Below are 27,500 nucleotides of genomic sequence, written 5' to 3'. Positions count from 1 at the left end.
AGGCGGGAACTCAGTCCACTCCCTGGGTGAACTAGCCTTCTCTGCTGGAACTAAATATCTTGGGAACCTTTCCACGGGATTGAACTGAGCATGACTTCACCTTCCAAACTCCAGAAGATGAAATTGGCATTTACCAGGTTTAGAATGCAAAAGCCAGAAGAGAGTCAGATATGAAACCCTGGATAAAAACCTATCTATGAATTCCAAGGATATTTTGGAATATCCAAAGCTTGAGTTCAGGCCCATCTGTAGATTAATTGTAACGGTACTGGCCTCCAGATCCCCTAAGGTAATGAATTTACAACAAACCTGATCACAGAAAATACAAAGCAGTTCTGTGGAGGACTGAAAGCAGGTCATTAGGAACTTTTAGCTAGGCTTAGATCTTGAGAGTCCCAAAACTCTGTTGTGATTTGGAAACACTGTTTCTGCCAAGTTGCCTGGCAATCACACAGGATTTCATATTTCAGAAAAGCTGCAATGGTAACATGATCTCAATCAATGCAGGTCACAGAAAAGATAATTTTAGGAGCCATCGTCAAGTGATACAGTATCCGTTGAATGAAGGGATAGTAAGGCAGCTGTTTGGCTATAGCGCAAAGTAAGCAAGCATAAATGCAACACTATTTCAAATCAGTTCATTGGCCAAGGTAACCCAGAGTGGGTGAGTTTCCATACTGATTGGAAGAAAGGTAACAAGTGCAAGCAAAAGAAGGAATGGGTGAGAAAAGCAATGAAAATGGGGGAAGGGAAGGTTTCCTTTTACTGTTTCACACTGCACAATAGTTATATATGAAAGAACAGTAATAAAGTTGACAGGCTTTACAGAACAGCTGTCCACTTAGTTTTCTGAGACAGAGGAAAGTGGTATTTGGTATCAAGAGAACAATGGGAAATAGAGTGAACACAAAGTGTGTTATATATGAGTTTTGCTCATTGCCTAAAACTTCTCTGATTTACAGATCTTGGGGAAAGAAGTGAAGGGTCCCATGGTTCAATTTCTATATTCTTAGGGCCAGATTCTGATCTCAGTTGCACTGGTGTCAATCTGCAGTAACTGTACAGAAATCAGTGGAGTTTATCCAGATTTACACCCCTTTAACTGAGCTCAGAACCAGGGCTCGAGTATCAAGACTTTTGTGTACTTATACTTGTGATCTGTAGGCAAATATGTATTATCTGAAGATGAAGCAGCATGCTGCTTGGTGAGTCTGTATCCTCATTAGAGTTGTGTATCTGGTTTCCCAGTTATATTAAATCACAACTAGAAACACTGACTATTTCAACAAGCCAGGCACAAACCTCAGAATCAGAGAACCCTGATCGGCTCAGTGAGGCCCATTCTGCACTATCCTTCCCCGAGCAGAGCTAACTCACAGGAGATAATCTGTCTCATAATGTTATTTTTCTGTATATTTGTTTGTTTTTCTCGGTTTCATTTTGTGAGACCCCATTAGAACCCAAGATGAGCACATGCTGAACTCAGGAGACTCCTAACACAAGGAGAACTAGCTCTGAGAGGCAGGATCTGACAGCCTAGGTGCAATGCTATTCTTTGTCAACACAAGACTTGCTATATATATTTCAAGACATGTTTCTCATAGTCCTAGTTATGGAACACACAAAACATTCACACATTTTGCTCTAGCTCAGAAAGGGACTGAATCAAGGTTCCAGACCACTCCATCCCAATGAAAACCCACTACATGGTATAGTGGAAGGAAAACTTTGCAAAGTTCCCCTTGCTGATTCTTCCCCAGATCACACCATGTGGTCATTAGGGTAGAAAAGCATGCATGGCATTTTTGCCTTGGTGAAGAGGGTGGGCATGTCACAGAATCTGCTGGAGGCACAAAGTTTCACCAAAAACCTTGTACTTCTGCATTCTGTACTCTTCAGACCAGCCCTCTTGCTGTGCAGCTCCAGTGAAGCCAAGCTGCCACATCTTCCTGTCCTAGATGCTGCTGTAGGAACATCCCCAAAATGGCTAATTAACTTTTCTGTATTTTCCCTCTGGGGCTGGTGGGTGGACAGTACACTGCATGACCAATATATAGATTCTAGGGTGAAATCCTGGCCCCATGGAAGTCAGAGGGAATTTTTCTATTGACTTCAATTGAGCCATAATTTCACACCTAGATTCAAAGAGGGTTTTTCATGACTCCAAGCATGGGGAAGAAGGAACTGCACTGTGAAGACAACTGATTCTCCTCCACCACCACCACCCCCCCCTCGCCCTTCCCCACACACGGAAAGAGAAAAAATCACATACAGATCACAATGGCACAATCTGGTCCAAAGTTTGGAAATATTTGGTTTGAAAATCATGCTCATTCTAAAACCATCTGGGTCATGAGGGAAAGAAAAATAACAGAAAGTCTCTAGAAAAGAAGTATGTGCTTTACCTCGGTAGCAGTGCTCTGGTTGGCTCCATTTTCCAGCAGATATTTTACCACATCAATGTGGTTCTCTTGAGCTGCCATGTATAAAGGAGTGAAACCATTCTAGGAAAAAGCACAACAGGAAACATTGTAGTGAGCTTTGTACATAAAACAAGTTAAAGACCCCACACAGCAAAAGTATCTTTTGAGAACAGCACTTTTTTCTACTGATAAAAAGAAACAAGGTTGCATTTTCTGCACTAATGGCATATACAGAGGGCACAGAATGCATTGTCTAGGTCACTTAAAAAGTCAAAAGGCTTCACTGTCAGGACTGCGAAAAACAAGTATTAAGAAAGAATTTTAAAACATCAAAGTATCTGCTGCTTTGCAATGATTTTGAAAATCTATACATCCTTTTACAGCTGGCATACTTTGGAATATTTTCCCATACTCTTAAATCAACTCAGTACACATTGGGAATCTTCATTATTACCACAACTATTTTGCCCCTCTTACGGAACAGGAATGTAACATTAGCAATAAAGTTCTATGAAAGCTGACAAGGAAGCAAGAATATTCCTTTATTTACTACTTTTTTTTTAACAAAAGGCTTCCCACCAGAGACCATAAAACCCCTCCCTCAAAAGAAGACAAGCAGAGATGGCAGAGCTTTAAAATAATACATATAATTTCACAGTATATAAAATAATGCAAACCACCAAACATAAATAACCCAACACTGCAGAGCCCCGATTGACTACACAGTAAGACTGCCCAGGTATAAAGTCATCTAGAAATGCCCTAATGTACTCAGAAGAAACCACAATGGCTAATAGCATGTCTTTTTGATGTCTTTTTCCAGTTGGTAGCTAAGGCGGCCACATAATTGTAGGCTGATATACCAGAAATATATGCTTTGTCTCCACTTTAAAATATCTCAGGGCTTGTCTAAACTTAAAACGCTACAGTGTACACACTCCCATTAGCATAGAACCACCTCCTGAGAGGCAGTAGCTACTTTGACAGATGAATTCTTCTGACAGGGACTTAGGTCAGCTTAATTATGCCATTCAGGGGTGTGGATTTTTCATACCCCGACCGATATAGTTAAACTGACCTAATTTTCTAGTTAGACCAGGCCTCCATATAAACAAAATACATTGAATGTTAATATTCAGCATAGTTTCAAAATTCATATGAGTGAAAAGTGCATTTATATTATTGTTTGAGGATCATTAAATAGGCCCAACGCTCGTTTCAAGTTCTGTAAATTACAGTGTAATTTAAGAGGACCTGATCACCTACTTTTCATAAATCATTCCATCATCCTTCTATAACACTTTTAACTAGAATATAAAACATAAATCAGATTTCAGCCACAAGACTTTTGCTGTGATATTCATTACCTTAGATTATAGACTTATGCATGTGTACAATGAATTAGAAGTACCACAAATATTGTGATATTCAGAATCCTGTATCAGAACCTATCATTATTCTTTCCAGTAAACCTCATATGGAAATATTCCAAAAAAATCTCTGCAAAATACATGCCCATCCCACTGAGCAGGCAATAGTACAGTTGATTCTGGAATTGATGGCTTTCAATCTCCCCCTATGCTTTTTCTATTGGAGAAGAACAAGGATTCTTATCTGCTTGATCCGTTACCAGATCCCCAAAAGAGCTACTTTTTTCTGCTCAGTATGAGGTATAAAAAAGGGAATGGAAAACCTTGTAAAAAGTCATGTCTCTACAGGAAAGTTTTCGCCATCTAACTAAAGTTGTGAATTTAAACCAATACAACTATACACATATAAACACTATGTGGACATTTTTATTCCATTAGAAGGGTATTTTCCCAATTTATTTTATGTTGCTTGGGAAGAGGGTTAAAAAACAAACAAATTAAATCTGTACAACTATATCAGTACCACTAGTAAAACCTTCCCATGTAGACAAAGCAAAGAGATTCAAGATGGCATAATTCACTAGAAATGTGATAGAGTTAAGAGCAGACAACTATGACTCAGGGTCTTCTCAGTTGGCCATCCTCTCTTTTATATTTCTACTTTTCTATTGTTTTCTCTCCTAGTTATACTCTGGGTCCGTTAACATGGCCACTGTGAAACAGATCCCTATTTCAGCTGATATCCTGGAAGATTTTTTTAGTGAAATGCTACTTGCCTTTCAGTTGCTTCATTTAAAGTTTGTATCTTTGTGACCTACACGGTAAAAGCATTCAGCCAAGGATACCACAATCCAATCTGCTGATTTGCAATCAAGTTAAATGTAGTTATGGCTAGTGCCTTAAAGAAGTGCACGGTAGCAAATGATGTTGTCACTGCTACCTGAAATTTCTGTGAACATTGCTCTGCAAAGCACACTGACTGCCTGAAAGCAGCTCAGGATAATTTAGGCGCTGAACATTATATGATCTAAGATGTGATTACATAGTGGAATTTGCTCTTTCATAAAATGAAACATTTAGCTCTAAAATACAGGATCTCTAGGAACTGTCCAACAATGATGATGTCTTAGAGACATATAAGCTTTGTCTGGACTAGGAAAATTACCTATTGCTGGCAATGGTTTCAGTGATGGTATAGCTAAACTGATACTGATCAGAGTATAAATGAGAAGTTTTTCAGCACTTCCAAAACCATGATGAAAACATCCTCCATCCGGGTAAGCTTCCTACTGCAGACAAGACTCAAGATTTACATAGCTGCTGGGGAAAACCATGGTGACAGTGGTTTCAATTTTTTGAGCTAAGCATTAAAAATCTGGATGTCAGATCAGTATTAGTACTAAGTACTGACCACCATTGGAAAAGAATACCATAATCGGTGTGCTCTTGGTTTGATCAGTTATGGCAAATCCTGTGACCAGTCCATATTCTGAAAATGGTCATATAGCAGTTTATATCTTTGGATGCCATATGGTTAGGTGAGTCAAAGGATAAAAAACGCTTGCAAAGGGAAGCATGATTTGAGAGCACTTCTAAAAAATCTGTGTTAGATTGTGAGCCACATTTCACCCTTATTACAGCCCTATATTTCCTATTGTTTTTAGGAAAGTTTCTTGGGGCTAACCACAGGTATACTTGGTTTAACTGTCTTGCAGCTATGCTGCACCTTTCTCCATGGTTAGTGATTTAACAGAAACTCATTCAAAAAATAAAGGACACCTCTCTTGATACTGAACATAGTGTTCTTCTTTGAAGTCCCACCTGGCATCAGAAGCTCCGGATCAAGCAACCAACAGTGACAGCGCTTCTAGGTCAAATTCTCCACTCACTTACATCCACGTATCATCATTCACTTAACTGATGTTTCCAGGGGGTAATGAAGGGGAGAATTCAGCCCAGTAACAAGAAACAAGTCTACAGCTCTCTATTTTCTGAACAAAGGCAGAGGCTAAAGATAAATAATTTTGAGTGAACAGTTTACAACATACTTTGAAGAGACCCTAGGGTATTTCCTGGCTGACCTTTTCATCTCCTATTTTGCAAGTGTCCATCCTGACCTCTGCACCATAACAAACATGTATACTTTTTGTCCACCAACTAGCAAAGCTGGGGATATGGTCATTCTTCATTAGGTCAAGCCAAACTATGAAGATATGCAATCCCTTATGCTTATAAATCACAGCTGGATTTCAAACAATAATCTATAGAAGATGCCCTGCAACTCAGCAGCCTCTTCTGCTCCTGGCTTCTATTGTTTGACAATCCTATTCCACCATACAGAGCCTGCTCTGAACCTCACAGAGTAAAATGAAGTCATTCCTATTGGTGCATTCATTTAGTATGACACAATGGGCCTTGATTAGAGTTGGAGTGAGCAGGCAACGGGGACTAAAACAGTTTTTAAAAACTTATATTTGGCAAAACAGCAAAAGAAAGCAGCAGGGGATTATACTGTGTAAGCATTTTGGTTGTCCCCACAGACCTGGATAAACGCACAGCATCAACTTATTAGGTGTAACTAATGGAAATTTACCACACCCTAGGATCAGTGTCTAATATTTATTAAAGCCCCACACAGTACAATTATACTCTTGCCTTTTTATTTTCATGGATTTTATGCCATTTGTAAAATCCTACTGTTACGGAATACTAATAAATATGTACACCAGCATCATGCACATTCCTAGAAATGTGTGGAGATAGAGGATTTTAAAGTGAGAGTGAAACGATTTGCCCAAAAGCTCAGCAGAAGGGTTTTGCCAACTAAGTTTCCAATCTCTGGACTAGAACCAGGATAATAAAACTCTGGATTAGAGGAGGCTATAGTCATCCCATACACGACCCGGTCATTTAGCACCAGGAGGTATATAATACATCTCCACATACTGCTGATGATGACCTACAGAGTTTCCATCACACTGAGGAAACCCATCATTCATAGCAGTAAGTTTGCTATAATCATAGCTAAAGCCACAGGGATTGTGGGGAAGGAAATACTTACACATTAAATTATGTTTATTAGTTTTTTCCTTAAGCTTCCATTGAATAAGATGAATCGACAGTCCTAGTGTCATTCACCCTCAATACCTTAAATATGATTAAAGTTCAGAGCTTCTTAGAGAAACATTTAGTGCTAACTTCTGTGGTCATTATTTCTAGCCACTTCTCTGTGCATATAGACATGGCAGTAGACTACAATGGTGCCTTAATATGATATAAAATATTTCATTTTACAGTTTTATAAATTCCCTTGGAAAAAACACTGGCCAGTAAAGAGTTTATGAAAAATGTTTCACAGCTCCAATATGTAAAAGGGAGTACTTGCTTTGAAAGCTATTATCTGAGCTTGCAGAGATAATATGCAGTAAGTAAAATACAAGACAGAGTTATATACATTATATATGGGTATCCCCTTGTGCAAATTTTGCCTTACTCTGGTTCTGCTGGTAGGGGGCCCTTAGCTCACTTAAGGTCAGGATTTGCACTTCAGGGCTTGATCATCAGAGGTGCTGAGTACCTATAACTCCCATTGAGTTTTGAAAACTGGTTTGTCACATTTAAACATTCAAAATTTTAGAACTACTGCACTGATTTTCTTCTAAACCTGGCTTGTTTAGAGATCACACAGAGGCTAGGTGTGATTTGCCATCTCACAGAAGAAATTGAGGGATCTCACCCTAAACCCTGTGGATCTTGAGGTTCCGCTGGGTGGCTATATTCCTCTATATAATCTGAGTCTCTTGCATCTCTGCCCTAAATCCCTAGCACCACAGTTCTGTTGTATCCCTGCAAGGGGTTCCCCTGTAAGGAAGTTCCACAGCAAGAATGGACCTCTATAGGAAAGTTGGTATAGTCCCTTGATAGATTCATTTTCCTCTGCAGTTTCAGATAGGTGCAAGGGTAATGAAATAGGTCTGCCCCAACCTCCAATCCACAGAGCCACCAGGGAGAGTTATACATGGAGGTTGGGGGGTGGGGAGGAGGATGGTGTTGTGGACCTCATTTTTTGTATGTGGTATGGGAGATCTGTGTGTGGATTCTAAAAGACCAATGTCTTATTAAGCCTTAGAAATAAAGCCATATTTTAAGAAACTTGTCTCTGGTTTATGAGGCCCTTAATCTGGCATAATCTATATCAAGATTTAGCCCCCAAACTGGATAACCATTTAAAAATGACCCGGAAAGGGGGAAAATGCACTTCATTTTGTGTCTTTGTGAAGGCCTGAAATGTGGTCTTGTGTTTTGTAAATTTAGTTTTGGTATTTGAAAAAACAGCCTGTGATCTTGAAATGAAATACTGAATCATAATGCCTACGCATAAGACAACAGAGCTAAGGTTTCACTTTAACTCTGGTATATCTGGATGTTTTAGTCTTTATCCATGAAGCTTTAAATCTTAATGTAGGGGTTTTCCCATTTAAAGTCAGGACATGCCACAGTAAAAGTAGCATGCACAAACTTATCTACTTCCCTTTGTCATATATCACAAGGTCACACACTATTTCTCAAACAGTACAATAAAACATCATACTACATTTTCTACAATATTAATAGATGCATATGTAGCAAAACTACAACAGTCAACAGGGACAGATCCCTGACCTCCTGCAGCAAAAGCACAAGGCAGTACCACTTGAACAAAGGACTCTCTCCCCTAGGTTTGAATTGTATTCTCTGATGGCTTGATCCTGCACCAATGAAGTCAATGGGAGTTTTGCCATTGATTTCAATGATACCAGGATTCAGGCTACCATTTCTATGTGGGCCAGCCATTTGGCAATGTGTTACATGCAATAACAGGTGGGGATGTGGTGTCTAGACCCTGTGGTAATGAGATAATTAGAAAGGTCTGTGACAGACACGCACACAAACGTAACAGAATCCTGCTAATCTGCATACCCTATAATTCCAGTTCAAAAATTAATGGTATCCCTGAACTTCTCAGAATACAGGTAATGTGGTCTCATATTGCGTTGACATTATCATTACAAAGACAGTAAAGATAGGACATTTACTAGTATAACATGAAGTTATGATGAAGAATTAAAACTATATAAATGAAGTACATTTTGTTATACATTATGCTTGGATGATTCCCTCCCTCTCCCCCTAATATTTGCTTGCTTGCTCATTTGAGAAAATCAGTAGTTCCCTACAGCTCTCTAAGTCACTCATGGAAATTACTGAGGCTTTATATTTATCTCTCTAAATTTGCACCATTAAACCTGCCCCATGCCTTTGATGAAGAACACCAATGTTCAAGCAATCTGAGTAAACATGGATTTTAGAGCACTTAGGAAAACTGGCTGTTAACCAGAAAGCTTGTCTCAATTGTAATTATAGAGGAGTTACCACCTCATTATAACTATATACGTGATAATATGAGAGAGAGAGAGAGAGGGAAAGTCTATTTCTTCTGTGCTAATTCTGATGTTTCCTTTAAGATGAGATATTATATTAGAGTTAATAACATTTCTCATAATAAAATATCCAATGCTGTCAGTACTAATGAATGTATCTGATGTACTTTAAAAGCCTACAGACTCTGTATGAGATGGTAACAGCAGATCAATGGCATCACTGGGGGAGTGGGAGATGACTGTTGTCTAATGCAGTTGTTTGCCTACAATGAACACTCTTCTCCTCAATTAATGCTCAAAAAGTAATTACCCATTTGCAGGTCAATGTGATCATCGGATTGCCCTTTACAGACTAGCTGCAATTCAAACAAATAAAACAGAATTCCTGCTGTGTAATATGTTTCGGCTTAGTCTTATTCTCTGCCTCTCCAGTTTACTGCATATTTTTTCCAGTTCTTTGCTCAATATCAAACTAATGACAGGTCTTTGAGACAAACTCTCAAATGAAAATGAATGATATCCTTTCTGTAGAAAAACCTTTACCACATCTGTTTAACTCTATTTTAAAACAATTTTCAAAGAAGGATGCAATCCACATAATACTGCCTATGGAAAAGGCATGTCTGATGTATTCTGATGGTCTGCACTAGGAGTCAGGAGACTGGAGTTTTACTCCTGGCTTTTCCACAGACCTGATGTGTGAAGTTGGGCACTTCACCTCTGTGTGCCTATTTCCCTTCCTATACTTGTCGTATCTATATGAGAGCTTGTCTACACTACCGCACAAGGTCAATCTAAGATATGCAATTTCAACTATGTGAATAGCATAGCTGAAGTCGACGTACTTAGATCTACTTACCATGGTGTCTTCACTGCTGACTGTCTCCCATCGACTCCGCTTGCGCGTCTTGTTCTGGTGGAGTATCGGAGAAGATGGGAGAGTGCTCAGCGGTCGACTTATCATGTCTATACTAGATGCGATAAATTGATTCACAATGGATCCATTGGTGCCCGCCGATCCGGCGGGTAGTGTAGACAAGCCCTAAATTACAATGTTGTCCAGGTAGAGACTCTCAGTATGGGTTTCGGATGGTATCTAGCCTGACAGGGCCCTGATCTTGTTTGGGGCCTGTAACTGCTACTGTGACAATTTTGTTAGGGTTTTGCTGCACCTCACAATGTAAGTTACTTTCCTGACTGGCACCGTTCTTCAATATATCACAATTCTCTCCCTGGCACCTCACTGGTACACTGTGATAGGTAGGGCCATACCAAATTCACGGCTGTGAAAAACGTGTCATGGACTGTGAAATCTGCTCTCCCCCATGAAATCTGGCTGGGAGGGGGGAGGGGTCGCAGTATTGCCACCCTTACTTTTGCATTGCCTTCTGAGCTGGGTAGCCAGAGAGCAGTGGCTGCTGGCCAGGCACCCAGCTCTGAAGGCAATGCCACCGCCAGCAGCAGCACAGAAGTGACTGTGGCACGGGGGGTTGTCACTTTTCAGGGGGTCACAGCTGGACTTACTGGTGTGTGATGTGGGCGACTGTCCAGGGCACTGTGGTCAGGGGGGTGCTGTGATTACACACACACACACACACCAGCCCAAGGCCCCTTTAACTCCCAAGCACTAGGGAGAGGCAGGACTGGGGGGCGCCCCAGGGCTGGGTCAGATCCCCACCTCCGCTGGTGGCGCAGAAGAAAGAATGGCAATACCACACAATGCCACCCTCACGTCTGCAGTGCTGATGGCGGTGGTGCTACATTCAGAGCTTGGTGCCCGCCTGGCAGCTGCCACTCCTGATGTCCATCTCGGAAGGCGCAGAGCCGCCACCAGCATCAGTGCAGAAAGAAGACTGGCAGTATCGTGACCCCCCTACAATAGCCTCGTGTCCCGTCCCCCCACACCACCGCGATCTCCTTTTGGGTCAGGAGCCCCACGGTTATCACACTGTGAAATTTCAGATTTAAATATCTGAAGCTGTGAAATTTAAGGTTTTAAAAATCCTATGACCATGAAATTTACTAAAATGGACCATGAATTTGGTAGGGCCCTAGTTACAGGATGAAGAAATCTGCTCTGGTCGTATACTAGTGGCAGCTACTCCCACACTGTGTGTTGGCTCAACTGTGCTGGCTGGCGGGTGTGTATGTGTGTGTAGGGAGAGGGCAGAACCAAGGCTTAGCCATTTCCCAATGCCTTCCTGCCCATTTCCTGTCCACCTGCATGGGAGGGAGTGTAGCATCCCAATGAAGGGATTATATGCTAATGACGTAGGGCCAATCCCTGCATCCATTCAACTCCATGGCATCACTGATAGAAAAACTGAGTGCACGATTTGACCTATAAACACAAGTCCTACAGATGTTATGTCACCATAAGCCAAATGAAGAGTCCGTTCTTTAATAGACTCAGGGGATTGGTGGTGGATGGCTCCATGAAAGAATCAAAATGCTCAGAATTCTGATAACTTTTGTTTTGCATTATACTTAGGGCATTATTCTCAGCCAATCTAAAAATAAATTCCTCATAAGAAGATTTTATCTCAACAGGACAGATTCTCTTTCTCTTAAAGGATGAATTAAGGACAGATAACCCACTTTATCTTTCAATTTCCTGGGTTTTATTAGTTTATGTCAAAATCTGGATATCTGATACACCAGGGGTTTTACTGTTCTATTTCCTTGCTTTTTCCATAATTAAAAAGGCATTTTTTTCATAAAATGTTATATTACCTACATTATTTTTCAAGAGAATGATCTCCCAGGCAAATATTCATTTTGACTAGTGGATATGTATTTAGATTCAAACCAATATATAATTGGTGAATTTGTGAATACACATTATCTCTATGGATAAATATGCATTTAAGATCACCAGTCATATTTACTGTCAGAGTTCTGCACACAGATTAACACTACAGTAAATTATATAAATTAAGGAAATATTTTTCAGTCCCTGAAATTAGGCAGCTAAATCCACACTTAGCTATTTAGATAAGTGGACAGATTTTCAAGAGTTCTGAGCACCAGCAACTCCCATTAACCTACAAATACAGGAGGAGAGAAACAATGTGTTGGGAGGGACAGAGCATGTCAGCATGCTATCATGTAAGTTCAGACAGCAGCAGGAAGCAACCAATCCTGAGGTAGGGGGAGGGGAAACACCGACATCAGCCCCCGCCTCCCTCCCTGGGCTCTCTGCACAGCAATCTCTCTTTCTCACACACACATTCAGACTCACACACACACACACACCCCTGCCTCTGTGTTCAACAGCATAAGCATTCCACATTAATGGTTTGCTTTGCATCCCAGAGCAGATCAGCACAGCATGCAATGGCTGTCAGAAAGGGAGCTTTGACAGTAGAGGGGTGCATGTCTTCAATGAGCAGAGAGGTCACTTGAGGCATTATGGGACGGCTCCAGAGGCCAATTACAGTGCAGAAAGCAATCAAGTGTCTACACTGGCAAAGGAGCGCTGGAGCTTCTGTGCAAATAGCCTTACGACTCTCATTGAGGCGGGTTTTTTTTTTGCAGTACTGCAACTGAGGAGTTTCTGTGCACAAAGTGGCGTGGCAGTGTGTACAATCTGAGTGCAAAAAAGCTGCTTTACTGTGCAGAAACTTGCCCATATAGACAAGCCATTAGTCAGCTTCTCTCAACCTCAAGGAATGCAAATCATTTGCTATGATAAAGCAAGAGATGAGATGTGGAAAAGATGTTTTCCTATACATTCTGTTACCATGCCAGGTAAAAAGAATGAAGGACATGCAAATAAAAAACACATTTAGATCATAACATCTTACATTTATAGGGTGACCACATTTCCCTATGCTGAATACAGGACACCTGGTAAAATTACTCATATTCAAGTGAGTTCAACGGCAATCAATCAGAACTATGCAATACAAAACTATGCAGTTCAAATTAACATCAAGTTGACTGAGCCCCCGTTAAAAAGAAATACTGCATAGTTGGATTTTTGATTTACCTTCTGATCTTTAAGGCTTTAGGGTTCACACAGGGAGGGGTGATACCCGCCCATACCCCCACACACACCTGGGGAGAGGTGACACATACAATCGTACAACTCTCTCACATGGGGAGGGGTGACCGACCAATCCCACCCTCCCTGCCGGCGTTCTCCACCCACCATACCTGGCTGCGCCCCCAGGACAACTGACCCGTCTGTCCCGGTACCTGGCACCACATCTTCCTGAGGCAACATAGGGTGGGGCACACAGGGTCACATACCCTCCCTCCCCAGATTTCTGCCAGGGTTCACACCAGAACGTGGCCAGCAGCCTTTTGGCACTATGCGGGAGGGAAGGGACAGGAGCTGCTTCCACCTGTGGGAGTATGGAGGAAGGGATGACATGGCCCGTGTCTTCGCAGAGCTCATCTCTTCCCCCCGCCCCTCTGTGGCTGGAAGCAGCTTGCTCCTTCGTGCCCTCCCAGTGTCAAAAGGCAGCTAACACCTCCAGGCTGCTGCTGGCCACTGGCACTGACATAACCCAGCTGCCTCCTCTCCCTTCCTTCCCCCAACCCCGGCTACAGCGCAGGCAGGAAGGGGTTAAGCCCTAAGGATGCATGTGCACCAGGGCCCAGGGAACTTGACTACAGGGGCTTCAGCAAACCTGGCCAGAGAGATGGCTCAGCAGAGGAGGGTGTCATGGGGACAGAGCAGCCCCATGCTCTGTGCGGGTAGGAGTCACGGCCTAGCTGAGGAGCAGAAGTGGCTGCGCGGGGCTTTGGCACATGCGGGGCTCAGCTCCTCCTGGCCAGTGCCCCGGGCTGGAGAGGAAGGAACCTGCCGGCCAGGCTGTTGGTGAGCTGAGCACTCTGACCAGCTGCTGGTGTCTGCACAGCATTGGGAGCAGGATGCATCCCGCCGGTGGGGATATGGAGAAGCAGCCAGTCTGTGGGGCGTGGGGGGGGAGGGGGTGCGAAGGGGCAAAGCAGGGAGAGGTCAGCAAGAGTGGGAGCAGGTAATGGGCTGATGTGTGGCAGAAGAGGTGACATGTAACTGGCCGCCGCCTGGTGCCTGCCCACACTCACCAGCCACAGCAGCACGCAGCCAGTGCTGGCTGGAAATGGGACAGGGCCCCGCTGGCCGAGAGCTGGCATGCAGTGGGGGTTGCATTGACGGACCAGCGGGGGGCAGTGGCCTGCCCCTCATGCTGCATCTTCACCCTGCCACCAGCCTTGCACACCCATCCCCATCGTCGGCGTCTGGACCCACCCCTCCACTCAGCACTGCTGGGTGGGCAGCAGGGGAGCAGGGATCTGGCTAGCAGCAAGACCAGCCAGTACTCTGAGGGGAGGGGGAGAAAGACACAAAATATGGCACAATTTGCCTGTTTTTAAGAAGAAGTTAGGACACCTACAGGAGGGCTTAAATACGGGACTGTCCCTTTAAAAACAGGACAGCTGGTCACCCTATACATTTATATAGCTAACGCCTTCCACCACGAGGGCCACAAAGCATTCCACAGACTTATATGTCATTGTGTACAATGTAACAGATGGTTAACAGAGTACCCTAACACAGTTTTTTTTAAGACACGATTGAAGCAAACCAGAATTCCTTATCTGACTGAAACAACAGAAAGGTGTTTCAGATAAGGAGAATGTAATTGTTTAAATTGAAATTCAGGCATAACACTTGGGCTAGCATGACCATGCCTGTGAAATGCACTGGGGGTTCTCTGATGATGAGAAAAGGTCTGGACCTCAGTATTAAAACTCATCTGAAAGACCCTCTTTTTAGCAGCATTAAACTCACTAAACAGCATATTGGGTCACTGCTTCAGTACTAAGCCAGAAAAAAGAATGTACATATTGAATCACCTATGCCACCATTTCCTGCAGCATACTGGGTTTTATTTCAGAAGTCCCCCAAATCAAGTACTGACCAGGTCTTATCCTGTTTAGTTTACAAGACATGATTAAATCACAGTCCGAGTATGACAGGAGGGCATACTGACACTGTAATAACCAGCACTTCTCATTCTTCCTGGAGTTTCTCTGCTCTAAACATGTATAATTTTATTTCCTTAGGCTATCATATTCCACAAGTTAAATTAACATTTGATAAGCTATAGGCTGGCATTTGGGAAATAAAAAGTGAGAAATCAAATACGTATTTTGAATTTTAGAGGGGATGTGAGGAGAGCTAAATACAAGAATCAGTGCATGCACTCTCAGCAACTAATTAAAAATTAGTGACAGTCGTGGATTTAAAAAAATTAGAGAGTGTGTGGAAGATTCACAAAAAATTCAAAGTTGATCAAATTTGGAGAAAAAATATTTCACACATTCACTTATATTGTTGTTGTTTAAAAGCATCATATAGAAACATACAATTGTGTTTTCTTTTAAGTTCATTTCAACATCTATTAATTACAAACGAACTATGACCAAAATTGACTATAGAGACGGCCTTCTGGTCTTACACACCAAAACTAATGGAATAATTTGCTCCTTGGAATAAGTACTCACATTGTCTGATTTTAACTTTTAATCCTTTATTTTAAGACCCTGTTGGGGTTCAATGACCTGAAATTGCAGCTGCTGGAAGTTCTGTGTGATTTTTGATCCAGTGACCTACTTTATCTTGTGGGCAGTAAGTCTGTATGGATTTCTCACTGCCGCAAGAGCAGAGTAATGGGATGTGTGTAGCTAAGCGGCCTCAGCACAGACCAGGAACCAGACTGCGACTTTGAGAGGCACAATCTGATTCCTGGCTCTATCCTTGCTCCAGGTGAAGTAATATGCATCAGCCTATTTTTGGCCTTTACCCTTCTCACATATCTGTACAGGAGTGGAACTAGCAGATGCATAAAGGCTCTCCCCTCTCTCTCCTTTGCACTTCCATTGTGGTATGGATAGGACATATAGGGAAGTAAGTGGGCTTGCTACACGTTTTTCTCCCCCCATGTGGGAGCACACCTGAAGTCATGATCCGTCCCTAAGCATGGTGCAGTTTTGGCCTCTCTACTGAACAGTCAGAAGATTTTAAATGAGCTCTGAATTTTAAACACATCACCTGATGCAACACTTCAGATAAAGGACAAATTATACTTAAAAATTAGGTAACAAATTCTCATATCCTTATTCATGTTGAGCAATACCTAAAACCTCAGGGAGTCCCACTAATTTCAAACAATTACTTGAGGACTAAGAAGGTACCACTCAGTGTAAGACTATGGGAATCTATTCCATAGCTTCCAACCTAAGAAGCTAGTGCTGAAGTATTGCTTATCATTATTCTGTGATTTATGTTCTGAGTGGTGAGTCTTCATAAATTCAAGACTAGATTTTCATAACCAAACTCACAAAGAGTAATACCCATCTCATTCGCATTGTACTGCTGACAGAATTCATATGATCCACATATTTTGTGCCCCCTCCCCCCACAGAAAAATGCGAAAGAAATCTACAGGGCGGAGGGGACATGCCTCTTCCCCGGCAGCAAGTCTGTTCCAGTGTGCCTGGAGCAGACTCAGAGATGCAAATCACTGCAGAGGGAGAGGGGCTGGGCATGTGTGCCTGCATGGGAGATGTTGATCACCGTCAGGGGGTGGAGGAGCTGGGCGTGTGCGAGTTCCAGCAAGCGAGAGAGAGACTGTCCCTCTGACTTACTATTCTGGCTTGGTGGAGGGGGTAGGGCTTTTTATTATTTTATTATGCAAGAGGCAGGCTCTGTCAGTGAGGCAGAAATGTAGCAGCCTGCCTAGTAACATTGTTAATGTTCCTATTGTTAGTTAACTGTTTCCATTCTCAATCAATTCCCCCAGGAACATAAAACCTGTAAAAGTTTTAAGGCCCCTACAGTGCCAGAGTGATGTAAAGCCTTATAAATTACAGTAAGGGATTCAGCTAGGAAGATCTATGTGCTCTCTCACTTTTTTCCCAGTGGTTAGATTACAGCTCAGGATTTATTTTACTTAGCCATTAAAAAAAAATTAAGGGTAAATAAAACATTTACCAAGCAGTCAATAAAATGTCAGGACAATCTGAACCAAGCACGTCCCAAAGTACCCAGCCAGGTCCAGAACAATGATTAGCGAAACTGTCTGACTGTCATGTGTGCAAGTCTGAGCAATTTAAAATGACTTTTTTTGTGGGTGTGGCTATTTGGTGTTCTGTAATGTAATTTAAATGAAAATTCAGGATAATAACTGGAATGCGGGTATTGGTTACCAAGTGTTTGTAACTTAACTTTCATGTGTTTAGGAAATGCTGAATAGTTACTGTGACTTTTTTTCTGTTTTGTAGTTTAAATAAATTACCAAAACAGTTGAAACCAGTGTGATTATATTGCATTATCTGACAAATAAAATATGCAGAATTTTTAATTTTTTGGTGTAGAATCCCCCCCGTAATAGCAGGTTTCAGAATAGCAGCCGTGTTAGTCTGTATTCGCAAAAAGAAAAGGAGTACTTGTGGCACCTTAGAGACTAACAAATTTATTTGAGCATAAGCTTTCGTGAGCTACAGTCCAACAGAAGGTGAAGTATGGTATCATATGGTATCATACTGGTCATCAGTTAATTAGAGGAAAATTGGATTGTTGGATAGCCAATTGTGGAAGTTGGAAGACACTGACATTATATATAAAAAAAGGAATACCTGTGGCACCTTAGAGACTAACAAATTTATATGAGCATAAGCTTTCGTGAGCTACAGCTCACTTCATTGGATGCATGCAGTGGAAAATACAGTAGGGGGATTTTATATACACAGAGGACTTGAAACAGTGGCTGTTACCATTCACACTGTAATGAGAGCGATCAGGTAAGGTGAGCTATTACTAGTAGGAGAGAAAAAAACCTTTTGTAGTGATAATCAAGGTGGACCATTTCCAGCAGTTGACAAAAAATGTGTGAGGAACAGTAGGGGGGAAAAATAAACATGGGGAAATAGTTTTACTTTGTGTAATGACCCATCCACTCCCAGTCTTTATTCAAGCCTAAGTTAATGGTGTCCAGTTTGCAAATTAATTCCAATTCAGCAGTCTCTCGTTGGAGTCTGTTTTTGAAGTTTTTTTCTTGTAATATTGCCACGTTTAGGTCTGTAATTGAGTGACCAGAGAGATTGAAGTGTTCGACTGGTTTTTGAATGTTATAATTCCTGACGTCTGATTTGTGTCCACTTATTCTTTTATGTAGAGACTGTCTGGTTTGGCCAATGTACATGGCAGAGGGGCATTGCTGGCACATAATGACATATATCACATTGGTAGATGTGCCGGTGAACGAGCTTCTGATAGTGTGACTAATGTGATTAGGCCCTGTATTTTCCACTGCATGCATCCAATGAAGTGAGCTGTAGCTCACAAAAGCTTATGCTCATATAAATTTGTTAGTCTCTAAGGTGCCAGGAGTACTCCTTTTCTTCTTCTTATGTTGGATACAGATCAACATGGGTGCTACTCTGAAACCTGACATTATACACAGATTCAGTTCCAACGGTTAGAAGCACGTGTGCAATACTTGCAATTGCAGGAATTTAAATAGACAGTGGAATAGAAAACATTTACATAACTATGCACTGGCAGTTTATTTTTTTGTGCAGTGTAATTCCCTAAAATGAGGCATCACTGTACTGACACACCAAGGACTCGGCCTTGGTTATTCTGAATGCACAGTCCAGTATTCCAAATGCATTTATTGGGTAATATTGTCTATCAAGTTGCTTATCCTTACAACACATGGAAGACCTGGCACTATCCACCTGATAAAATGATATAAGTGGAAGCTTCTACTTAAATGTTCTTACAGAGGCAATTTTTGTTCAATCTTTGATCAAAAATTATTTCTCAAAAATGTACTTGCAGAATGATCTCTTTTCTCCATCAACCTTCAGTTTCTTTAAATACTATGAATGAAAGGATTCTTAAATCCTGGAGTGCTACTGGATACTGCTACTCATTAAGAATTTAGCCTCCAATCCTCTAATTCATTGCACCCAGATGCACTACCCATATGGAGCTCCATTGATTCAGGATTCGGTCTTACAGGTCAGGAAAATGTATTGCATGTAGGAAAAGTTGCAGAGGATTTAGTAAGGGAAGAGTTTCTAAATCACTAAAGCTTAATGTTGTTGGGTTATTAAAAGAAAAAAATAAAAGGAATATTGCTCTTTTTAAGATGACAGATCATGTAAATAACGTTATACTGTAATAAATTAAAAAAGCCATGACAGAGAAAGTTATATAGAAAATACCATTCTTCAATGGTCTCACAAATTTACTGATAAAATGAGCATCCTGTGCACTTACGCTCCATTTTTATACCATAGTAATAAATATAAAAGTCTACACAAACTAGATTTAGTGTATGATATATTCACTGACCTCACTCCTCACGGCTTATAGGGAACCTTAAAAGTGGTACAAGCAGCACTACTTAGAAGACAGCTGCCACTCTTTGGTTATAAGAACCCTTCTCCAGGAAACTGATCACTTTTTAAAAAGTGTTCAACAGTATCAGAGCTTTCTGGCTTATAAAGAACAGTTTGAAATGTGCAAGCATCAATTTTAGCAGCTTCAAATATCACAACTGCATCCCCCTCCTACTTCCCCCAGAACAGCCGATTAAAGAGAGACACTAAAATAGAGCCAACCAGAAATCAAGATATTCCACTCCTTGAAAACATGTTGTTTTTACTAGATTGAACCTTTTAGCAGAAATTCAGTTGATGGGGGTGGGCACTAGGAAGAGAATGGATTAGTCATGCACAAAGAAGCAGGCCCTGGGTACTGGCTTTTCCCCTCTGCAACTCAGAGGCCCAAAGAAGTTGGCAGGAACAGGATTTTCAGGCTGGACAGCATCCAGAATTAATATCACTAAGTATTTGTTCTTTATCCTTGGTTTTAATTCAGATCCGCAGTGAAAGCACTTTAGAAGCATCAATTTTAGATTTAGGTTATGGCGGTTGGAGGCAACAAAGATAAGATTAAAAAGTAAACACACAGACTTTTATACTATTTGGTTCTGATTTATTTCACTACTGTTCGGCAAGTTCTTTGCTGACAGGATTAGTTTGCTTTAACTCATCCACTTGCATATTATCGTAAACTTATGCGAACACACAGTATTTTGATTTTAGATTTTTTATACCTTTGATTTACAGACATTACCCCAGGATGAAGCACACCATTTTGGTCTGTGAAAAACCCTACTGGGTTCATATGCTTTATCCAGGTGCTTGAAATCTGTGCAATGGAAGAGCAGCGACAGCAAAGTAATGAAGTGGAAGAAAAATAAACAACAAAAACTGCAATGTGCTATCTATCTCTTTGCCACATGATCACTGAAGAGATCTACAAACTACTAAATCTATGTATAAGATGTGCCTACTTTGAAATTAACGTAATTCTGGACCTATCCAAAACCCATTGAAGTTAATGGAAGACTTTCCAAAGACTCTCCATCCTCTTACAAAAAGAAGAGGAGGACTTGTGGCACCTTAGAGACTAACCAATTTATCTGAGCATAAGCTTTCGTGAGCTACAGTTCACTGCATCGGATGCATTCAACCGATGAAGTGAACTGTAGCTCACGAAAGCTTATTCTCAAATAAAATTGGTTAGTCTCTAAGGGGCCACAAGTACTCCTTTTCTTTTTGTGAATATAGACTAACACGGCTGCTCCTCTGAAACCCATCCTCTTACAATAATTAAGTCATCAGAGGTGATTATAAGGTACCAAAACAGGGTCAGATATATAACTTAACTTTTTGCTTGCCATAGACCATTCAGCCAATTCATTATGGCTATACTGAGGGACAGATGGCACTAATTTTTAGTTATAACAACCCCCTCCAAATTGCAGATGTATAACATGTATATAAAAAAGTTGCAAGTGTATAACATGTTTATATTTGGTGGTGGAAAAGGGAGACAGTCATAAGACACTTGTCCTCTTTAGTCAGGGACGGTGTCTTTGTGTGGATGTGTGCTGAGAGTGACCAGTACAATAGAATCCTAATCCCGATTTGGATCGCTGGGTGCTTCAGTAATATAAATACTACATAGTCATATACATGCTAAATAATAAATATAATAATAATAATTTGAGCCTGATAAACATTTTATCATTATACTACAATACATTGTTTACAAACAGTAAAAAATATTATTGAAAAAGACAACTTAGGTAGCTACGTTCCTCTTACAAAATAAATTAATGAACATATAACTGTACATTTACATCTGCAAACTAATACATATGTTCACTTGTAGTAGAGAATTAAACCTGAAACTTTATTCAAGCATGGTCTGAGTGGGCCTTTATTTTAGGATGGTCAGAGCATGTGCGTATTTTGCAGGCACAATGCCAGGATATACGTCTCAGCTATTTCCATAGATGTTTTGAGCACAATTCAGAATCTGGGCAGATTAAGATGTAAGCACTCTAGGCCTATGTCTGGGACCTCAGCTCTGGGAGTCACATGATTACATAAAAATCTAAGCTTTCATTAAAACAAAAAGCAACCAAAATTACTAGTCCTTTTGACTGACATAGTAACATCTACCTGAGTATGCAGGTGGCCTGAAATGATTGCTCTAAGAGTAGAGAATTGTATCATGCGTCTGATTGGTGTGTTATTAGGGCTGGCCAAAAGGACAAAAATTCCATTTGGTGAAAAATTTTAAGGTTTCATAATTTGTTTCTGTTTCGATGAGGAGTGAAACTTAGGCAATTTTGATCATTAGAAATTTTTCACAATGAAACAGAGAGACACATCCCAGAATAGCCATTAGCCCAATCATTAGGCATACACCTGGGATGTGGGAAACCTATGTTCAAGCCTCTGCTATGCCTTATTTGGAGTAGCAAATTGAACCTGGGTCTTCAGTGAGTCTGTCTCTCCTGTTGGAGCTGCTCCACTTTGTATAAATAGTTAAATATTCATTGGGTAAAAGAGATTGACTGTATAGCTTAGTCACAAGGGTACTCATCAGAGATATGAAAGAGCCAAGTCCTGCCTGATATGGAGGAAGGACTTGAACCTGATTCTTCCACATCCCTGATGAGTACCCTGGCCACTGGTCTGTTTGCTATTCTGGAGTCTCTCACAAACACACAACCAGAAATTCCATTCTGAACCTGAAAAACCTTCCTGAAAAAAGTTTAATCAAAACAAATATGTTTTTGTGGAAAGTTTTAGTTTCAATAAATTGACATTTTCAACACCAACTCTAGGTGTTATATCTTAGACCAACGGTTCTCAACCCATGGCCTGCATGCAGCCCAATTAGCACACAGCTGTGGCCCAGCTCAGCTGTATGCTAAAGGCTGGCCTGCATAGTGAGGTCCGGGGCTCCCGGCCGGCCCTGTGAGGTCGGGGGACTGGGTTTGGGCTGCCACTGCCCCATCACCCAACCCCTGCGGCCCAAGTAACACATTGTGGGCCGCATGATAAATAAGTTGAGAACCACTGTCTTAGACCCTCTGCTGCAACCCCAGATGTTTCTGGGAAGCGGTGAGCCCTGTTACTCCAGGGTTGAAGAAAGGGGCCTCATATCATTCTCCTTGCCTCCAGCGGAAGGGACAGAAGCCCTTGCCATTCCCAGCCCAAGAGCAGTGCCGGGCCACAGGGGATCTATAATATGGTGTTAAGGGCCCCAAACTGCCTCAACCTGTCCCTGTAAAAAATGAATCTTGTAACTAATAATATATAGGTAAAGGTGTAACTATAAACCAGCATCTTTTCACAGGCATTTTTTCACGAAGCAGGCTAAATACTATGCTACTGTATATCTGAAGACTCGCTGAAGAATTCAGTTTTAAAAAAAATTTCACAGGCTGAATGAGGAAGCCTCAGGGATGGTTACACGATGCTTCTCTATGGATTTCTATTGATCCTGGATGCAATAACTTGGGACTTGCCCATGGTTTATTTTAAACTGTAAATCCAGCCTAGCAGCAGTTTTAATCCTGCTGAGGCTGCAGTGGAGACCCCATGGAGACGCACTAAAACTGGCTGAGTGCCCTCAGTTATCCTTAAGATCTTCATGTCCAATTGAGATAGAGCCAACCAATCCCACAGTTCAGATCAGCATGGTAGTTATGTGGATGAAACCATAAGCTGGCATTTTAGCTGCTTTCTGAATATCTTAGCTATTTGCAGAATTGCATTAGGCTCCCAGTCTCCCTGTGTAAATACTCTAACACTACGTGGCAGTCACTATCTTACCACCACTATGTACTGTTGTAGCCAGCAGCATCTGCACTTTCTCCATCATTTCCTATATTCATGGTATCTCTTACTCACAGGCATTCTAATGAATCCCTCCTCCTTACTTGCTGAGATCATACCTTCGTGATCATTGTTCTGTATAAACCAATAAGTGCTGCAAGGAAGAAAAGGAAGTTGGAACCTGGACGAGATTGAAAAAAGGATGAATGAGGAAATCTCTCCTTTTGTCACTGTTAATGCATTGTCTTTGTTTAAATCTCTTAAAATAGAAACCTTTTGGTGGTAAATTGGGTTTCTAGTCAGCAGGTACAATAACTTGCATAAATGTACCCATCTTCTACACATGCCAGACAAGCAAATGAAACAGTAAGATGCTTGAACTTTTACCTACTGTAAAAAGCATCCTCAGGTTTGTCAGTGGGACTTTCCCAGTTTCTCCTTTAGCTGGAAAAATAAACTGAAAGACAATGGGCCAGGTCCTCAGCTGGTGTCAATTGGCTTTGCTAAACTGAAATCAAAGTATCTATCTGGATTTACACTATTTGAGAAGTGGACCCACTGAGTTTACTGATAGTAAAGCACATTGTTCAACTTGTGCAATCAGAAAAGGGGGAGAAGGGTTAACACCTTGTGGAGTGACCAGGATTTGCCAACACATGGTGCAATCTGGTCCATTCCAAAGATAAAAAAGATAAGATAATTGCTTCAAGAGCTTGTTTATAAACTCAGGGGCGAAGTAACCTCTCAAAGAGAAGATTCAGGAGTATCCTGAGAGAAGTGACTCCATCACAGGCAGGAGAATCATCTAAACCATGTCTTCAATTTGATGACAGAATTTAATATGGGCCTCCAGCAAGCCCCTTAAATTTATCTCTGGGATATCACCTTGGGTTGGACATTTTGTCCTAAGGATTCCCTTGTCCTTATAAAGAAAAGGGGATTCAGAGACTAGGGCAGCTATTCCTCCAATGCTTTTAACTGGAAAGATCACCATAAGGGCAGCAAACTTAGATGAGAATATGTCTAGAGCAGGGGTCAGCAACCTTTTAGAAGTGGTGTGCAGAGTCTTCATTTATTCACTTTAATTTACAGTTTCGCGTGCCAATAATACATTTTAATGTTTTTTAGAAGGTCTCTCTCCATAAGTCTATATATTATATAACTAAACTATTGTCATATGTAAACAAGGTTTTCAAAATGTTTAAGAAGCTTCATTTAAAATTTAAAGAAAATGCTGATCTTACGCCGTCGGCCCACTCAGCCCGTTGCCAGCCTGGGGTTCTGTTCACCTAGCCCGGCAGCAGGCTGAGCGGGGCCTGTGGCTAGGACCCCGGCTGGCAAGGGGCAGGCAGCCAGAACCCCAGACCAGCAGTGGGCTGAGCGGGGCCAGCGGCCGGGACCCCAGACTGGCAGTGGGCTGAGAGGGTTCTGGCCACCGGCTCCTGTCAGACAGGGTCCCAGCTGCTGGCCCCACTCAGCCTGCTGCCGGTCTGGAGTCCCGGCCCTGTCCACATAGAGTAGGTATGTACCTTCTCCCTGGTTCTAGCCATTCTATTCCTCTCTCTGCACTGAGATGAGGGTGGGAGTGCGCTCAGAACAGGGCTGGGGGTGAAGGAGCAGGCTGGGGTTTGGGGTGCATGGTCTGGCCAGGAGCTAGAATGAGGGAGGGGGCTCAGGGTTGGGGCAGAAGGTTTGGATGTGGAGTGCTTACCTGGGCAGCCCTCATTTGGTGGGAGGGGTGCAGGTGGCAATGTCGGGGGAGGGGTGTGTGCAGGAGCTCCCGTTTGGTGCTCAGGGTGGGAGTGGGGATGTGGGGGTTGCAAGAGTCAGAGCATGGGGTGTGGGGGTGCTGGGTATGTGTGAGAAGGGTGCCGGAGTCAGGGCAGGGGGCTGGGTATGTGTGAGGAGGGTTCAGGGGTGAGGGCAGAGGGCTGGGGTCATGGGCTGGGGTCGTGGGGGTGCTCCCAGCCCCCTGCCCTGAGCGGCTCACGACAAAGGGCTGGAGGGGATATGCCCTGATTCCACCCCCCTTCCCCAAGGTCCCCGAGCAGATCACACACTGCAGCTCCGCTTTTACCTCTTCCTCGTAGTGAGGGCCATCAGCTGATCGGCTGCAGGGAGGGAGAGAAGGAGGGGCAGGAACCCAGCACGCTAAGGGAAGAGGCGGGGGGAAGCTTGCCTGCCCTACAAGGAGAGAGCGGTGGGCGGAAAAGAGCGGGCCAGGCCGGATTTTTAGTGGCATGCTGCTGTCTGCCCGGGTCTGGCAGACAGCAGCGTGCCATTAAAAATTGGCTTGCATGCCATGTTTGGCACGCGTGCCATAGGTTGCCGACCCCTGGTCTAGAGTAATAATTGATGTGAGTTCAAAGGAGACCGGGGAAGGGCAGAGATTGGAGGGCTTTCAACATGATCAGGCTCTGGAGAGGAACAATTTGCTTAATCCTCAATTTCAGTATCTGGGTCACTCTAAATAATCTAGTGATTAGACGACCAATTGGAGAAAGTCCAGGGGAGAGCAACAAAAATTATAAAAGGTTTAGAAAACCTGGCCTATGAGGAAAGGTTAAAAAAACCTGGGCATGTTTAGTCTTGAGAAAAGAATACTGGGCTGGGGGGTCCTGATAACGGTCTTCAGACACGTTACAGGTTGCGATCAGTTGGACTTCCATGTCCACTGAAGGTTGCGCAAGAAGTAATGGGCTCACACTGCAACAAGGGAGATTTAGGTTAGATATTAGGAAAAACTTTCTAACTATAAAGGTAGTTAAGATCTGAAATAGGGTCCCAAGGGATCCCCATCATGGGAGATTTTTAGGATCAGGTTAGACAAACACCTATCAGGGATGGTATAGGTTTACTTGGTCCTGCCTCAGTGAAGGGGACCAGACTCAATGAGTTCTTGAGGACCCTTTCAACCCTACATTTTTAAGATTCTATAAATTTAAAGCAAACTACTTGTCTGCTTTTTTCTCTACACTCTGCTACAGAAATTTTAAAATTTGAGGTGATGCTTTTTCCTATCAGATGAAGGGCTCTGAAATATGACAATTCCTTTGTAGCTACTACACACTATTTCCATTCCTGGATTTTCCTTACCTATTCATACCAGACACAAGTCTAAGCTCTTCATTTTGATTCTGTATAATGATGTGGAATTTCATCGTTCTGAGACAAACTATTTTTCCCTTTGGCATATGTGATGATCAAGATGAGCTCCTCAGTCCAGGAGATTGACATCCGTGGTTGTTGCTCCAGGGGAGTTCTTTCCAGAAAAAAATCAATCTATCTATCAGGACTACTGCAGTACGGATATTGTCACAGTTAGTGGACTACTGGCCCCGTGCAACAGACTCTGAATAAAATATGAGCACCCTGACAGGAGCTATGCCTGAAGGCTTCTCACGTAGATGTGAGCTCACAGGACTCTCTCTCTGCACGATACCAAGAGACCTAGAAGATATGAGGCCCAGAAATGCAATGGTCACCTTCAAAAACTTGTTTCCTTCCTAAAAAGAAAGCATTTTGCTAATATCAGATTAAAAGAGAAACAGTAGTTGCACTGTGAATTCTGCTGTAGTCAGAACTCTGGTCTTGATAGACCAATAGGACCAGATGCTGGAATATTGCAGTAGCAAGTTAATCATTCCACTGACCTGCCAGGCTCTTTGGTGTGGTGAGGTTCTACTTAATCCAAAATGGCTGCTAACGTGGGTGATTGTCAAGCATACTTTGTATCACACTGGAGCCAGAAATCATCCACAAATGAAGAAAGGAGAGATACGTTTCCCTTTACATATTTGTGACTCCATTCGGCAGAACAGAGCTTGGGGTAGTCCCTCTGTCAAGCCTAGAGGGCACTGTTTTGTCAAGAAAAGAGTCCATTGTTGGATAGGTCCATCTGCCTTTTTGTCACATGTAGAAGAAATGCCCATTAGTTCAAATTGGTACTATTACAAAGGTGACAATCAGAAATTTGCATATATACAAGTAATATCTGCTGAAAGTTTGTTCCTTGAAGTTTAAAAGACTGGACACCTAAAATTCAAACCTCTCTAACTCTGCCCATGTGGGGAACA

General features: G+C 42.1%; 1 protein-coding gene across 28 annotated transcripts in view; it reads right to left on the bottom strand.

Moving 5' to 3' along the window:
• ANK2 (ankyrin 2) overlaps window positions 1-27,500 on the bottom strand; it is a 572,992-nt gene that overhangs the window by 163,971 nt on the left and 381,521 nt on the right. For all 28 annotated transcript variants that reach the window (XR_012158530.1, XM_073340925.1, XM_073340929.1 and 25 more), the window contains one exon: window positions 2,406-2,504. Coding sequence is in view for 27 of the 28 variants with exons in the window: in XM_073340925.1 (XP_073197026.1) it covers window positions 2,406-2,504 (99 nt within the window). In the remaining variant the exon portion in view is untranslated. The remainder of the gene's footprint in view (window positions 1-2,405; window positions 2,505-27,500) is intronic.

Source organism: Lepidochelys kempii, chromosome 4 (genome assembly GCF_965140265.1).
Source record: "Lepidochelys kempii isolate rLepKem1 chromosome 4, rLepKem1.hap2, whole genome shotgun sequence".
NCBI lineage: Eukaryota > Metazoa > Chordata > Testudines > Cheloniidae > Lepidochelys > Lepidochelys kempii.
This window is presented reverse-complemented; position numbering and strand designations above follow the sequence as displayed.